This window comes from Eptesicus fuscus, chromosome 6 (genome assembly GCF_027574615.1).
Source record: "Eptesicus fuscus isolate TK198812 chromosome 6, DD_ASM_mEF_20220401, whole genome shotgun sequence".
In the NCBI taxonomy this organism is placed as follows: domain Eukaryota; kingdom Metazoa; phylum Chordata; class Mammalia; order Chiroptera; family Vespertilionidae; genus Eptesicus; species Eptesicus fuscus.
In genome coordinates this window covers 100,242,130-100,259,062 of record NC_072478.1, presented here as the reverse complement: position 1 = coordinate 100,259,062, position 16,933 = coordinate 100,242,130, and the positions used below count along the sequence as shown (strand labels likewise).

The 16,933-nt window shown below is 47.4% G+C and overlaps 1 protein-coding gene across 6 annotated transcripts in view; it reads right to left on the bottom strand.

The window, feature by feature from the left end:
- The window catches only part of TENM2 (teneurin transmembrane protein 2), an 885,668-nt gene that overhangs the window by 159,334 nt on the left and 709,401 nt on the right, over positions 1–16,933 (bottom strand). For all 6 annotated transcript variants that reach the window (XM_054718128.1, XM_054718129.1, XM_054718127.1 and 3 more), the window contains one exon: positions 13,528–13,733. In XM_054718128.1, the coding sequence (XP_054574103.1) occupies positions 13,528–13,733 (206 nt within the window). The remainder of the gene's footprint in view (positions 1–13,527; positions 13,734–16,933) is intronic.

The following is a 16,933-nucleotide window of genomic DNA, read 5'->3' as shown; positions in this document are numbered from 1 at the left end:
GATGCCAGGAAAGGTCTGGATGGCTTTGCTGGGTGTTGGCTGTTCCTTTTGTCAACCTCCTAACTCCTCCTGGTGTTCCAGCCACACTGCTCGTCCCTCTCTTCCTAGAACATGCAAAGCCCATCAGCCTCAGGGCCTTTGCACAAGCCAATGCCTCTTGCCTGGCCTGCTCTTCCTCCCCACCTTCATACAGAGGCCTGCTTCTTGTCAGTCCTGACCTGCCTAAACATCACGACCTCAGAAAGGACATCCCTGGCCACCCATTCTAAATACCTCTATCATTTCTACTTTTCCCATTTTTGGCAAAATCTCATCCCTCTCCAAAAAAAGTCACTTATCTCCTAAGTTACAGTCCATATCCCTCTTCTTGGGTGAATGAAAAACATTTGGGCCTAAAGGAAATAACACCCAAAGAAAAGTCTATACCATTATACTGGAGTTTTGGTGATACAACTACTGAGAGGACATGACCTCTTTAGGAAATGCTTTTAGGAGATTTCAGTAAATACTGAGCAGTTTTCCTGTATTTTTGCTTACTAGTTGCTCAGATGACACAATGAGGTAACATTTAATAAGCCCAGGGCTAAGTGATTCACGTGTGCTCCTTTCTCTGATGATTACAATAGCCCCACTGAATATGCATCATTAGCCCCACTTTGCATATGAGGAAGCTGAGGCAGGCCGGGGTTGAATACAAGTTCAAGTTCTCGCATGGCCACCAACTGCGCTCCATGGCACTGGCTATGCTGCTTAACGACTCTAGCAGCCATTGTTCTTTCCAGAGAAATGGGGATAAGAGTAGCGTTTCCGGGAGGATGAAGTGAGATGACATATGTCAGGAGTTGGCCAGTGGTGGCACTTGGATAACACCTCCCGCAGGAAGCCGTCCTAAAATCCCGCACAAGTTAGGCCCGGTGACCTATTTTTATGCTCTTAAACCTCCTGTACCCAACTCTTTAGTAACAGTAATAGCTAACAAGTGATGCGTTAATTGTGCCCCGGACAGGAACAACCTCTGTAAGTGATACATGCACTGGCTCCAAGAAATGTACAACTGCGCACAGCTAGCAGGTTGCGTGCTGTCCACCTTCTCCATCCCACGAGAGCTGTGCTGGGGCTGGGCCTGGCGGGATGCACTGTGCATGGTGCCCCAGCAGAGGTCCCCAATCCCCTGCCACCTCCCACATTTATAAAAGGCTGGAGAGGAGACAGGAATCACTGGGCTGAGTCGAAAGCCCCCGATCTTCTTGATCTGTATTAGAGTCTTCAGGAGGACCAGCTGAAAGTCAGTCTTCCTATCACCACTGGCTTCAACCCGAGGCCTTGCCGTTCTCCCCGCAGAGACCGCGGGTTGCTAGGTTACCTGTGAGTGAGCTGTAAGGGCTGTGAACCAGTCAGATTGATTGACTGATCTCCATAGGGTGCTTTCTATTTGCTGGGCATTATCTCATTTATTCTCACAACAACCTGATGGGCTGTGGTCCTTATTTTACGGATGGCAAAACTGAATGCAGAGACTCATCACAGACATACAACGTAGCACAGATAAGATTCAAATTTAGCCCAGGCTTATTTGAGAACTAGCTCTTATCTTCCTCCCAATACTGCATCTCACGGCCCAACGATACTGCTGCCATCCTCACTTCACTCACCAGGTCTGCATCTCCTCAAAGGCAGAGCATCCTTCTTCAGTGAATATTTGTTGCGTGCATGCATGGACTGATTTTATATTTCATTTTCCCACAAGGCCAGGCCCTCATCACGCTATCTTTTGATCCAACCCAGGAGAAGAGGGGAAGGTATTGCTCTGAAGACCAAGTGAGAAGCAGTGTAGAGATCCTGGTGAACATCTCAAGGCTATTCCAAGATGCACCGAAGCTCTACTATGAGGCCAGAAGAATGGAGGTCTGACCTCTCAGTGCCTCGCCGATGTGATTTCTTATTTACTGCTTATTCTCATCTTTGTCTTTAGCCAATGGCTTATCCAAAAGGTCACGTTTGGCTCCTCGCCCTCCCAAGGTCAATAGGAGGGTCTTATTGTGGGCTGGTTGTGAACATGAATCAAATGTATCCCCGAGGACAGGGAACAAATGGGGAATGTGTCCAGTCGATAAATGATTTCCCGAGGACTACAGAGGGACAGATCCCAGGCGCCGGTCGGTTTCTCCCAAAGCCTGGCCTGACCTTTCATCAGACAACAGTGTGACCTTGGGCAAGTTATGTCAACTCCCTGAGTCTCTGCTCTCTCATCCCCAGGATGAGGATAAAAGGAGTACCCCCCTCTGAAGGTCACGGTGAGTCTGGCCCAGCTCATGGTAAGCATGCTCACTGTGAGTTATTCTTATGGGTATTATTATTATTGATACAAAAGTTTGACATATTGTAACTCCTTTGAGCTAGCAATTCTATTCTTAAGAATTCATCATAAGGAAATTATTTAAAAATAGATGAAAGTATACCTGCAAGGATGTTTACTGTAGAATGATTACAGTCTTGATAAGAGTTGGTTAAAAAAATTTTAAATCTATACAATGAAGTATTTTTGAGGCATTTAAACTGAGTTCCTGGAAGAATACTCAGATTTAGAAAGATGTTCCCTCCCTATTATTAAGCAGGATAAAAACAGTATCCATGCTATGATCCTATATTTATAAAAATGATTACAATATGTGAACAGAAAACTGGAAAATATACTAAAAATGTTAATGCTGTCTATTTTTTTCTCTCATCACCATATATTGCTTTTATAAGAAAAACACAAATAAAAGTTACCTTAAAAAACACAATTGAAATTTGTTTTGTTTTGTTTTGTTTGGGGGCTTGTGGGGCTCGCATTATGGATGCTTTGAAAAACATGCTAATAATAATATCATTTCTGCATGCCAGCGCGGTTCTGAGTGCTTTATACAGATGACCTCATTTACATCTTACTGCAATGCTGTGAATGTATAATAGTGTTATCCCCATTTTACAGCTGAGGTAACTGAGGCCCAGAGAGGCTGCCTGACTTGTCCAAGGTCACACAGCTTGGAGGTACGGGAGGTTGAAATTCGAGGCCAGGCAGTCTGGACTGGTCCACACTCTTATGTCCAAGCTTGTTTGTATCTGAAGGGCAGCACAGGCACTCCACAGAATGTTTATTTAAACTTTGTCTCATTGTGTGTGTGTGTGTGTGTGTGTGTGTGTGTGTGTGTATCTTAAAAATATATTTAAATCTCTACACTGACTTGGTATATACAATAACATCTAGTCATCTGAGGATATTTGAAATTAGTAAAAAGGCCACTTAAAATGAATGTTTTTTTTTAACCAATGAGAAAATGATTGATGAGGACTTTTCTATCTCGAAAAATAGAACTAATTATGAAACTTTAAAAAAATCTCATATTTAGGAAAATTCAGGCTATATCTGCAACTACACTCCAATTGTCAGAGCAAACACTGAGTTTTCATACACTCACAGAAATTTGACACCCAACATTTCATTGTCTCTCAGCTTCATCGATTGCAAAACACATCCTGTTTTCAGAGATGTCAGAAGACCAGTCTCACGTGCACTCACACGCATCTCAGAATCGATGAACGACCTGAGAACAATACCGCATCCCTTCGGCTTGACTGGCCCAACACACTCAGAAGTCTGTCTGTAAGCATACTGGATGCTTTCCTCAAACTTCCCACGGCTGCTCTTTACCTGACCACAATCTCCCTCTTGGAGGTGCCTCCTGTCACCTCGGTTCCTTCCCTCCATTGCAGTATTTAACGGAGCTTCCTTGGCCAGACTCACATTCACCCAGGCTCCCCCTGGCCCCTTAAAGGAGACTCCAGACCTCCAGCATCACTTACACGGGACTGCAATTCCCATTGGGGGCCCGAGTTGCCATTGTACTTCATCAGTGACCATGTCCACGCAACACTGGGGACGCTCCTGGGAACCCCGCCCACAGAGAGGAGACAAAGGACACGCCTGACTGCCGTGTCCACTACATACCAGCTCTGTGCCCCTAAACTGTCTCAGTTCTTTCCTGTGTCAAATGGGGCTGCCTCCCTCCCAGGGCTGTTGTGAGGATCAGCTAAGGTTATTCGTGTGACAACAGTCCTCGGCACATCGGAGCCCTCCAGCAATGCTGCCCGTGATCACCAGGGCTAGGGCCACATGGGGCGGGACCTCTGCCTGGAGAAAGTCTTCTATCAGTGATCAGATGATGAATGCTTGCGGATGTGTATCTGCTCAGAGTTGTATAAGCACCTGCTCTGGAGAATCCTGTTCAACCAAGTGCCAGGCAGGGCAGGGGTACAAGGTCAGGCCAGGACGTTAAGTCAGGAATGCAATTTTCAATGAACAGCTGTCATCTCCCATAATGACAATTTTTAAAAATAAAGAGTTTCCAAGCTAATTTTAGAAAAGTTTGGGGGTGCAACGTCTCTACTTGTGTATCTAAGGTAAGAAAGTAGCTGTTAGATACTTTAAGTGATTTAATCCTCAATCGTTTCCTACCCACCTTCTTTCAAGAGTGTGGACCAACCTAATTGATGAGTAGCCAGAGTCTTTACCAAAGACAATTAAGGAAAACACTGTGCTGTTTGCAACTACTTGCAGACATTCATTGTGATTTTGCTCAAAACTGTGCAAACAACACGAAGCGCATAAATGAAATGAATATAGAGGTCACGTCATCCTCTATAGTCTCTCAACGCTTGTTTCACTCAAAACAGACTCAAGCTTGTCACAGATTTGCTTTTCTTAAAGAGACAGCGATTACTAAAATGAAGAAAAGTGCAAAGACTCTGGTAGAAAATACCCATATTTCAACCACTCAAATGAATAAACCTTAACATTTTGTCACATTTACTTTCAGTCTTTGTGAGCCCAGTTGTGGGAGATGGGAAGGGAGCTCGCCTTAACTTTAATGTTTTATTACAAACTAGCTTTCCCGTTGCAGGAAAATTCCTGCAATGGGATTTCCTGCTGCACTCTACCCCGCCTCCGCCCCGCCCTTGCCGCCGGCCCTGCCTTCTCCTCCAGCCCGCCCGCGTTTCCCTTCAGCCCCGGCCCCGCCTCCGCTCCGCCCTTGCCGCCGGCCCTGCCTTCTCCTCCAGCCCGCCCGCGTTTCCCTTCGGCCCCGGCCCCGCCTCCGCCCCGCCCTTGTCACCGGCCCTGCCTTCTCCTCCAGCCCGCCCGCGTTTCCCTTCGGCCCCGGCCCCGCCTCCGCCTCCGCCCCGCCCTTGCCGCCCGCCTCGCCTTCTCCATCCCGCCCGCGTTTCCCTTCGCCCACAGCCCCGCCTCCGCCCCGCCCTTGTCACCGGCCCCGCCTTCTCCTCCAGCCCGCCTTCGTTTCCCTTCGCCCCCGGCCCCGCCTCCGCCCCGCCCTTGCCGCCGGCCCCGCCTTCTCCTCCAGCCCGCCTTCGTTTCCCTTCGCCCCCGGCCCCGCCTCCGCCCCGCCCTTGCCGCCGGCCCCGCCTTCTCCTCCAGCCCGCCTTCGTTTCCCTTCGCCTACGGCCCTGACTTCGCTCCTCCCTTCTCCTCCCCCCGCCCCCCTGGCTTGCTTGCTTCTTCGAAGCTTTACTCCCCTTTGCAGCTCTTGGCTTCTTTCGACACTGTCTTGATATGCAAATTAGCCGCCATCTTTGTTGGGGCAATTTGCATACTCGTCCTGATTGGTTGGTGGGCGTGGCTTGGCTGGTGGGCGTGGCTTAGGTGTAGCGAAGGTGCGGTCAATTTGCATATTTGTCTATTATTAGATTAGATAAAACAAGTACTTTTCAAACCTAATTCTCAGTCCTGTTCTCCTCACCTATTCCTAGAGGTGACCACCCTAGGAGTTTAGTCTCTCTCTCTCTCTCTCTCATATATATAATGAACATACATATACAGAGATTAACATTATAGTAACAAATACGGGTTTGGACTATAAACTATACTAGTACAGCTTTCACTTTATCCACTTGGGGTTCTATATAAGATTTCATTAGAAGATAAAGGTCTTTGCCCAGAAATTTTGCAAACTGCTGAACTACAGTACCTCCGAGACTCTGCTCAGTCTACAAGGTGATTGGGTGCTGCCCCCTCTGACTTATTTCTGCTTTTTCGTTTCTGTCTTTCTCCCAGAGCATGACCCTCTGGAAAAGCATCCACAGTCAAGACCGGTTCTCTCGAAAGACTCGAGCCTCCCCTGAGATTCCTCCTTAGCTCTGCCTGGTGCTGCCCGGGCGGGTACCCACCCACTGGAGCGGCAGCTTCGCTTCCGGTGCAGATGCCACCAGGTAATCAGACGGGGTCTCCTGAGAAAGAGCTTTCCGAAAGCATGTTCGGTCCAACACAGAAGCATCCAAGGTCCTCTTGGTTTCACAAACTCTTTCTCCACAGCGCAAGGTTTTGGAAAGGGAGGTCTGCTAACCTGCCTGTCAAACATGCCTCCTTCAAAGGGAAATGCAATTGCTCTGGGAGCTGCCAGTGCAGCGCGGTGTTCCCTCCACAGCAGGCTCACAGCCCACAGCCCCCCGGAAGGATGAGGTCCAGGGACAGCCCATCTGACTGGTGAACGGGCACGGGGAGGGTGCAAAGAGGGTGGCGCAGTGACAGAACCAGGACGCTCAGGAACTGGGGCGACTCTGTCCCAGGGACCCGGTTAGTAGTGCCGCCTCTAATGGAAACCATGTGCAATTTACTTCCTTGGGCAAGCAAGACAGGAACAAGGAAAAAGAGAGTTCCTTGTCAAATAAGTTTTCAAACTGGAGAGGGATACCCCGAGGTGGCCAAAGCTGACACCACTCATCGCCATCTACAACTTCACGTTTAAAAAGGGCCATTGAGGGGAGTTCATCAACCCCCCCCCCGAGGAGGACAAAAGGGAATGTTTGATCTTCGTCCACACATGCCCGAGCTGCCATATTTGCATTGATTGGGTGTGATCATGGGGCAATTTGTGGTCTCTTAACTAGCTCCCTGCTGTCATTTTTTACTGCGTGGCTAGTTTTGCTTCCTAGCCCACGGACGCATCTGGAAGAGTGCGCATCCCAGCGGAAAGCGCTCGGGTCAACAGCGGTCGCCTTCCGTGTTCCTGCCGTTCAATCCCCAGTCCCACCCTCCAATCAGCCCCCTGCAGCCGGAAGGCCTCTGAAGTCACCGGGCTCCTGGCTCCATCCGCCGGAGAGATGAACTAGGCATTGGTAATATTTGCTAAACAGGACTGTGGAGAAGGCGAGGTCTCGGCAGGGCTCCCAAGCGGGAACGACGTCTTGTTGTCTGGGGCTAATCATGAACCTAATTTGCCGATTATTGACTTGTTCGCACAGAGGACTGCGCTTGGCTGGGCACACCCGCCACGCCGCAATCAGGGAGGAACTGCCAGATGGCTTGCTTGCTGCCTTAACCACCGGATCCTGACGCGCAGCCGCGGCCTCCGAGGCTTACTGGGTGCCTCGCACTCTAGCTGGGTCAGGTTCTGATTCCTTTTGAAAGTCTGACGTTTCCTCTCTAGAACTGGGCTGAGCAACTCCGACACTGTTTGTAGGATTGCGAAGATCTGGCCAGATGTGCCAGGCTTCCTTACACACACCACTCCCATAAGGAATTCTAGCTGGTAGGTTCTGACTGGCTTAGGCCAACTCTCTATATTGGGGGTCTAGGTCTTAACCAAAGCAATGCAGGCTATCAAAAGGCTGCATTTAAACGACAACATAACATCTACCTTTCAACCTGACACAGAGTAAACAACGATAATACCCCGTTTGTGCACCAGATCAAGTAAATCAAATGGGTACTTCCTCACTGCTGGTGGCGGGGCCTTTCAGAAGGGCAATCCGACCACTCATATAAGACCCTTAAGGGTTACTTTCGGGAAAAGAATGAAGGGGGCTCACAAAGACTAGCCAGGTGGACGGGCATCCCCACATTTTATTGAAAGTGACCAGGGCTTTTCATGGACATATTTGGTGTTCCTCCAGTCAGGGACATCACAGGATTCTGCTTCCTGCCCCACTGACGTTAGGACGACTTGCTTTGGTCCATATGAGAGGGGCTTAAATGATCTGTGTCACCCCTAAGCAGCATTCTTAGGGGTTGGTGGACAATTCACCACCTTCTCTCTCTCTCTCTCTCTCTCTCTCTCTCTCTCTCTCTCTCTCTCTCTCTCTCTTTTTTTTCCTGCTGAGAATTAGTCCTGTGTCTGGTAGTGGAGGTTCCATAGGTTTATGTCCTTCAATGAGGTTGACATTGAGCAAAGCCCAGTGCCACCCAAGACGAGCATGTGACGTAGGGTTTCCTAACCTCAGCACGTTCGACTTTCGGGGGCAAATAATTCTTTACTGTGAAGAGCTGTCCTGTGCGTGTTTAGCAGCATCCCCAGCCTCTACCCACCCACCCACCTCTTCCCAGGGTGACAACCCACCGTAGTCCCAGACACTGCCAGATGTCGCCAGGGTGGGGTGAAAGTGCCCCTGGTTGGGAACCACTGATATTCTGAATAGACAAGAAACAACCTCTGTCGTTTTAAGCCACTCCAATTCTGAGGTATTTTTTCCCCCCTGGAAATATGTTTTATTATATCAAAAATTCTATCAAAATATTTGGCAAGAAGGGACTGCTTCAAATTATGTTTTTATATCCTTTCTTTTGTTTTTAATTTTTTTCTTGAATGAAAACAGTTTGTTCTTTAATAAGAAGGAATGAAACTAGAAAATTAATTTTATTTTAAATAGCTATGTTTACACAATCGCCTATGTCTATTCAGGATTTGCTAGGGCCACACAGAATTTCTTAGTACAGTGATCTCTTGCATATGATATCGTTATATTGTGTTTTAGTTTACCAAACGTTTTCTCATCCTACCTTTATTATTGTTGTGTGATTACAACAGTGTGAGGCTGGTCACACAGGTAGAGAAGAAATCTGAGGCTAAAAGAGGTTAAGGGACATGTCCAAGGTCACCTGGTTAACACGTAGCCGGGCCTCCATTCTCAGTTCTCCCTTCACTCCAGGACTTTCTCCCCTCTGCCACATTGCCTCTCTAGCACTGCTTCTCGCCACTTTCCAAAAGCCAACTGGGACAGACTCTGATTCTTGGGCAATTTCAGCAGGTAAGAAAGGATTCTCTCTGTACTTAATATCCTTGGACATGGATACTAAACCTTGTAGGCTCTTGGTCAGAGCCTACAAGGTTTATTATTTTATTAATACTCAATAAAATTTAAGCATAGCCATTACATGCAACACAGCCAATAGAATTTCATATTCTTCCCCCCACATCTTTCTCTCTTTCCAGCTCATAAGAGTCACCTTGGCTAGACTGCCAATCCCCATAGAACTTATGTTCCTTGATAGGATATGCCAATAGAAATGAGAAATTCTATAATGAGTTAGTCACCTATCCCTGCAAGGAGCTAAGCACCGTCTTCTGGAGGAAATGGAGCCCATCAAAAGGACATGAATGCATGTAATGACAGTGAACGGGTGTGAGAATGTGTAGGGAGTCATATTTCCCCTTCCTTTCCTTTTTAAAAGAAGCGCCCCTATATTGTACCTGTCTTGTTCATTTCCAAGCATCTGCACTGTGTCTCGCTTACTTGACCCTCCAACGCACACTAAACTTCCAAATTGGCAGCTGGACTGAAACCCTTCAAGCACATCAGCCCATGCCTATTCATTTCTCTTCCCCTGAAATGTGACGGGCCTGTCCCGGGAGTGGAGCTATTTTGAGAGGACGATCACTGGAACTATCACTGGGTTGGCAGGAGATGGACAGTGTGGTGTAGCCACAAAAGCAGAAAAGACACTGTCGCTGAGGGTTTGAGTCTTGACTGCCAGCACAGCAGGGAAACTGGGGAGAGTCTGTTTGCCCGCTGCCCACTATCACTCAGTCCCAGAGAGTTACCTACCCGATTTCCCGGATTGCCGGCTTTCCAGTTGCTCAGAGGATGTGAAGGAAGGGGGATAATGGTTCTGGAATCAATGCTGGGAAGAAGCAATTTTTCCCAGCAAGCTCCCTGCATCCAACTGGCTGAGAGGAAAGCTATGCTCAGCTGTACCCAGAGGCATGCTCACCCTTGCTTGAATAATGCCAAAAAGGCAGATTTCACCACTGCAAATCCTTCATTATGCTGCAATAGGAGCAATGGCACCTGAAGGTCAAGGAGACCACCTCACAATTTGCAGAACTTCCCAGAGCAGCTCTCTGCCATGCGCCTGGCCGGAAGTCACAGAAATGCCTCTGGGACTCCTCTCAGGCGAATTCCTCTTCCTCTGGATGAGAAGCTCTTGGAAAAAGAGTTGTGCTTTTGGTATCAGGAGTTCTGCTTGGCCAGGGCTACGTTAACTCATCTCCGGGTAATCAGTGCCTAGACCAGTAAATATTTTTCTGTGTGGATGGATGGTTGTTCTATTGACAACCACTTTCCACATCTACAGCATGGCCCTCCCTGCTCAAAAAGGACATAGTCCCTTACATCGATCATTTCAGGCTGTAAAGATGGGATTGCAAATAAGTTTCATCTTAAGAGTCAACACTGGTCAATCATTAGTGGCTGCCTTAGGGATCCTGTTGGAGGGACCTATACTGAGTTCAGTGAGGAAAACGTGCAGTCATCGATTAGCAATGCCTGCCATGAACTAAATACGAAGAAATAGTGCCCTCTTGCTTTATTTTTGCTAATGGGTTTAAAGCTTTCAATTCTTCCAATTGACTTTTCTAGATGAATACCTTTCTAACGCATTTTAAAGTCATCTCTGACTGGATGGAATACTCCTGGAATATTTCCCTAATGTACTTCCTTATGGACTCGCTGGCTGAAAGCAAATGAGGCGGGAAACCCCAACGTGGGTTTCCTCGGGATATACAATTCTTATTGGAAGAGAAAACCAAGCTAGTTGGGTGTTAATTTATCCCAATTGGTGTGTACAGTACAATCCCTACCGGGACAAATTAAAGGAGGGATGAGAGGAGGAACAATGACATTCATCAAGTAATCCAATCTCTTCGTTCCCAGCCCTGGGAAAAAGGCCACTTTCACGGTGCCCAAGGCTTCCCAAGGAGTTTGGTTCAGGGAAGAACAGGAAGTCTCAGAGAAACAGCTGCTGAATTTTGTCACTCTTTTCTTAGCCAGTGGGATGTCTCCTAGTGAAATTTTAACAAATTAATCTAATAACCAGAACGCCTGAACATTAAGTACCCAAGGATTCACCCCCACGTCTAGCAAAGCTGACCTCATCAGGTAGGGATGTTACTGTTTTTTGAGATATAATTCACATAACATAAATCTCACCATTTTACAGTTTGATAGTTTTTAGAATATTAGCCATGCTGTGCAACCATCACGATCTAATTTCAGAGTATTTACATCGCTCCCCAAAGAGACGCCATACCTACTAGCAGTCAGTCCAATTCTATCCTCTCCTGCCCCTGGCAATCACTAGTCTCCTTTCTGCCTCTGTGGACTTACCTATTCTGGACAATATAACTGGAATCATAGAATACATGGCCCTGTGTATGTGGCTTCTTTCACTTAGCATGATGCTTTCAAGGTTCATCCATGTCCTAGCTGTAACCACACTTCATTCCTTTTTATGTTTCAACTAGAGGCCCGGTGCACGAAATTCGTGCACGGCGGGGAGGGGGGGTAGCGGGGGGGTGTTGTCCCTCAGCCCAGCCTGCAGTCTCTCCAATCTGGGACCCCTCAAGGGACCTTCATTTTTTCCTTGAAGAGTGTGGTGGAAAAACCCTAGATTACCTTCTTGGATTCTTATAACCCAAATTACCAAGAACACTGCAATTGGTGGCCTACAGGGAGCTTAGCCAATGAGTTGTCAGAAAAGGTATTTACTCTCAAAATGGTTTGGCTCAGTGTATAGACCATGGGCCTGCAGACTGAAGGGTCCCAGGTTTGATTCCTGTTAAGGGCATGTACCTTGGTTGGAGGCATATCCCCAGTGGGGAGTGTGCAGGAGGCAGCTAATGGATGTTTCTCTCTCATTGATATTTCTGACTGTCTATCCCTCTCCCCTCTTCTCTGTAAAAAAAAAAAAAAAATCAATAAAAAATTTTTTTAAAAAGGTGTATCCTCTGCAGCTCATGCAGCCCCTGGGTTGTGTCCACTGGGCTAGGGGCGTGTCCCTGCCACCCGGTGGTGGCTGCTGGGGTCTCCGCACACCCCAGAGGCCAGCAGCCATCCCCCTGTGGAGGGCGCTAGGCTTGGGGCATGGACACAATCTGCCACTTGGTGCTGGAGCTTGGAAAGCCTCTGGGGCGGGGCGGGAACATCCCCATCTCCAAATGCCCCAAGGCCAGCAGCCAGCCCCATCATGGGCCCCAGGCTCGAGGCTTGCAGGGACCCTGGGCAGCATGCAGTGGTGGCCGCCAGGGTCTCGGCAAACCCAGGAGGCCAGCAGCAGCCCCTGGTCCTGGGTGCCTGGCTGGGGGCGTGGCCCCAAACTGCCGCTTTGTGCAGGAGCCTTTGCAAGCGGCTTGGGGAGGCCAGCAGCCAACCTTGACCATGGGCCTCAGGCTTGGGGCTTGCAGGGACCCCGGACAGCACACAGCAGTGGCCGCTAGGGTCTTGGCACACCCCAGAGGCCAGCGGCAGCCCCTGGTCCTGGGCGCCTGGCTGGGGGCGTAGCCCCAAACCGCTTGCAAAGGCTCCTGCACAAAGCAGCGGTTTGGGGCCACGCCCCCAGCCAGGCGCTCAGGCTGGGGGCTTGCAGGGACCCCCGGCAGCACACAGCAGTGGCCTCCAGGGTCTTGGCACACCCCTGAGGCCAGCAGCAGCCCCTGGTCCTGGGAGCCTGGCTGGGGGTGTGGCCCCAAACCGCTGCTTTGTGCAGGAGCCTTTGCAAGCCGCTGGGGTGGGGCGGAACATCCCCGTGTCGCTAAGTTGCTTGGCGCCTACACCCATAGGCTCTGAGTGGTCAGGGGGCGTTCTGGGACCCCTGTCGCTCAGGACCTAAGCACGGGCCTACAGGCTAGGAGTGGCCTGGGTCTGGAGGATGTTTCCTGGACCCAGGCCGCTCAGCGCCTGCATATGCAAATTAACCACCATCTTGTTCGCTCTGATTGGCTGTGGGCATAGCGGAGGTGCGGTCAATTTGCATGTTTCTCTATTATAAGGTAGGATAATATTTCACTGTACGGATATGATGCATTTTGCTTATCCACTCGTCAGTCATGGACATTTGGGTGGTTTCCACTTCGGGGCTATACTGAATAATGCTGCTATGACATTCGTGTGTATATTTTTATGAGAAATGATGTTTTCAATTCTCTGTGGGTACATACCCAGAAGTAGAATTACTGGGTCATATGGTAATTCTATGTGTAACTTTTTGAAGAACTGTCAAACTCTTTTGCACAGCGGCTGCACCATTTCAAATTCTCAATAGCAACGTACCGATGTAGCAAGGTACCAACGTTCCAACGTCTCCATATCCCTGCCAACACTTGTTATTGTTCGTCCTTTAATGACAGCCACCCTAGATGGTGTAAAGTGTGTGTGTATTTTTAAAACGACAACTCATGGTCAGATCAAGCATGGTCATACCTGGGCATGAGATGGTGGAAGTCCCCTTCTTATGTAAACACCGAAGAGAGCGTCCTTCCCGAGGGAGATGTTGAACTTGAGGAACTGGGGCTGGCTGATGTGAATCTGTGATCTCCAAAACACGCCTGGTGGGACTTCTTGGGTCACGCGCCGACCGACCTCTGCTTCGCCACTGTCTATGCTGCTGTTTTTCAATGACCAGGGCCCTGGAAAACAGGGATTGATGTCAAGTCAGCGACATCTGTACACATGAGCTGGCTCTCCATTTCTGTTTAATGATATGCCAGGATTTAAACAAAACATATTAAGATTAAACTAATGGCAAGTTCCTCTTTAAGTCACAGCTTAAAACATTCGGGTATTAAATAACAAAGCTATAAACCCAGACCCCAGGGCATCTGAGATACTGGCATAATGCTTTCTCAAACTTCCGTGACTGCCCTTTGCTGATCAAAGATAATAAGAGCTGGAGTCTGCTCAGTACATGCAAAGCTTGCAACGACCCTGAATGTAACTGGGATGTAAAAAAGAACATCAACAGGGCAGGGAGAGTGATATCAATTTGGCAGCATGTTTAATTCTTGCAGCCTGTAATTATTCTTTCCAGCCACAAACCAGTCCAGTGTACTCCAACGTTTTTTTAAATTAAAAAAAAAAGAAGTAACAGTAAATAAAAATCAGTCGAAAGGAAATAAAATTACTCAGTAGAAAATGGGGACTTGATCTCAGGCTGACCTAAAATTGGGAGCGACTCCTTCCGTGAGTGAGAGGGAGGGGCCTAAGGACCCTGAGGAAACCACACTGCTCTGATGGTGACAGTGATGTACCATCACTGTCCCATTCTTTGGAATCGCTTATAGGGAACAATCATTGCCCACACCCAGCACCCTTTATCACTGTAATCAGAGGAGCTTCAGGACTACCTATATCAGCAGAAGATTTTTAAATTACCAGTGCCTCCCACACTTCTGAGGAAGCTAGTTTTATAAAGGTCATTTGTGGTTCCTTCCAATGGATTCTGAACTTGAAAAACAAAATAAGATTAATCTCCTACCTTCTTGAGAATGTCTAAACCAACTGAAACAAGACATAAAAAGAATCAAAGACATTTTTGTTTTGAGGGTCTTTTCACTTTTCAATGGTCAGTTTGATGGCCTTGTTGGTCTGGAAACTTCTTTTTTTTCCAATCTTTATTGTTGAAAGTATTACATAATTCACCCCCAAACACACACACATTGACCTCTTCCAGCCACCCCCCTCCCCGCCCAGTCCCACTGTCTATATCCATGGGTTATGCATATATGCATAAACGTTCATTGGTTGATCTCGTGCCACCCACCCTCCCCTGCCTTCCCTCTGAGGTTTGACAGTCTGTTCCATGCTTCTATGTCTCTGGGTCTATTTTTGATCATCAGTTTATTTTGTTCATTAGATTCCACATATGAGTGAGTTCATGTGATACTTATCTTTCTCTGACTGGCTTATTTCGCTAAGCGTAAGACTAGGCCAATGGGCAAAGGATTAGAAATAAGCTCCCCTCTGCATTCCCGAATGGAGGGACTGTTCTGACAATATTTCTCTGTGCGTGGCCACTACACACTGCAGAGGGTTTGGGTGGTCAGGAGAGGGCATGATTACTAGACCAGCATGGAAGGGAAGTGAAGTTCCCTCGCTGAGGAGACCTGGCTCTGTTCCTATCTCACTGCTCTCCTGAGACAAGACTCGGGAGTGACCTTGGGCCAGTCTCTCCATCTGTCAAATAAGACATAACGTTTTTGGATCTCTGAAGGTTTCCATATCTAAATTATAAACAAACTTCACCGAGTGACTTGAGGGTCTGAAGTTATTCCCCCCGCTTTTCTTTAGCAAGAAAGGTGATGATTCATTTGTATGTAGCTCAATAGTGGATGAAATAAAAAGTCAACATGGGCTTAAAATAAAGCAGGGAGAACACTGGTTTGGACCATAAGAAGAAACTCTTGACCTCTAGAATAAAAAGAAAACTAGAGGACGGACTCCTGAGAGAAGTCTGGAAGCTTCCATCATATACCATGGTTAAGAAGAAAAGAAACAACTAGGAAGTCCTGGGTGGTTCCGATGTTTAGGTGGGACTAGATGGCTTGTTCCTCAAGCATTTTGATGTTGGCCTCATAGACATGGAATACTTGCCTGAAGGGGGACGAGCGTTGTGTAATATGTAAGAGCAGAGACGGTGGGTTGACACTGTCTTGGTTCAAATCCCAGCTTTGATCCTTGGTAAATGTACCAATTCTCTCTGCCTCAGTTTCCTCATCTGTATAGTTGAAACACTATTATTATTTATTTCCCAGGATTGCTATGAGGCTTTAGCAAGCCAATCCACGGGAAGCTTTTAGAATAATTTTGGCAGGAAGTAAATACTAAATAAAAATTAGCTTTCAGCATTATTATTATCTGTAAGGCTCTAAGCCTAAAGTGTATTCTTTATTTTGCTAATGTCATGACAAGTGCAGGGGGAAACACTTATTATGACCAGTTGATCAGAAGCTCTGATTATTATAAATTGGAAACTAATTTGTATGTAAAATGCTGCTTCAGATAGACCCCCTGCCTTTCCTCCAAATTAAGGCCTTTTGGGGGAAGGGCTATGTTAAAAAGACCCAGTGAGGGAGAAATGTAGTAAAAAAGACCCCAGAGGAAGAACAGTTTAAGGGCCTTGGAGAGTGACCCCGAGTAACCCCAGCAATCATAGTGTGGCAATACTAGTAAGTTAAAGAAATGGGTAAAGGGGGGACAAATGGTGGTGGAAGGAGACTTGATGTTGGGTGGTGAACATGCAATACAATCTACAGATGATGTATTATACCACTGTAAACCTGAAACCTATATAATTTTATTAACCAATATCACCCCAATAAAGTTGATAAAAATAAAAAATTTTAAAGAAATTATTCATCTTCCAGCTTAATCAGAAGGGCTTTCCTTTATGTCTGCTGGGCTTTCAGGGTTGCTGGGATCATGACAGGATATGAAAAAGAAGCAGGAAGTCAGCATCCACGAGCCGCTACTCTGCCACTGAAAGCTCAGTGGAGTCTGAGAATGTCAGGTGTGCAGGGAGTGGCCTGGACACGGAGCCGTAGGGGGTTGGTTCTTAGGTCAGTGGGACCCCCTTCTTTTACCAGACCCTAACTTCAGGACACGGACTTCAGTAAGTTAGCTGCCACCACCTGTGACTGCAGCTGCCTTCCCAGGTGTAACAAATGGAAGTATACAAAGCAGGGCTTAGTACAGTCCCTAGCCCACAAGCATAGTAAAATAAATGCTAGCTAGCTGCACTGAATTAAATAAAAGAATGAAAAAGTATAAGGGAAAGCATTTGGCTTTCTTTATAGAGTAAAGGATTTTCTAAAAGACAAACACTGTGTAT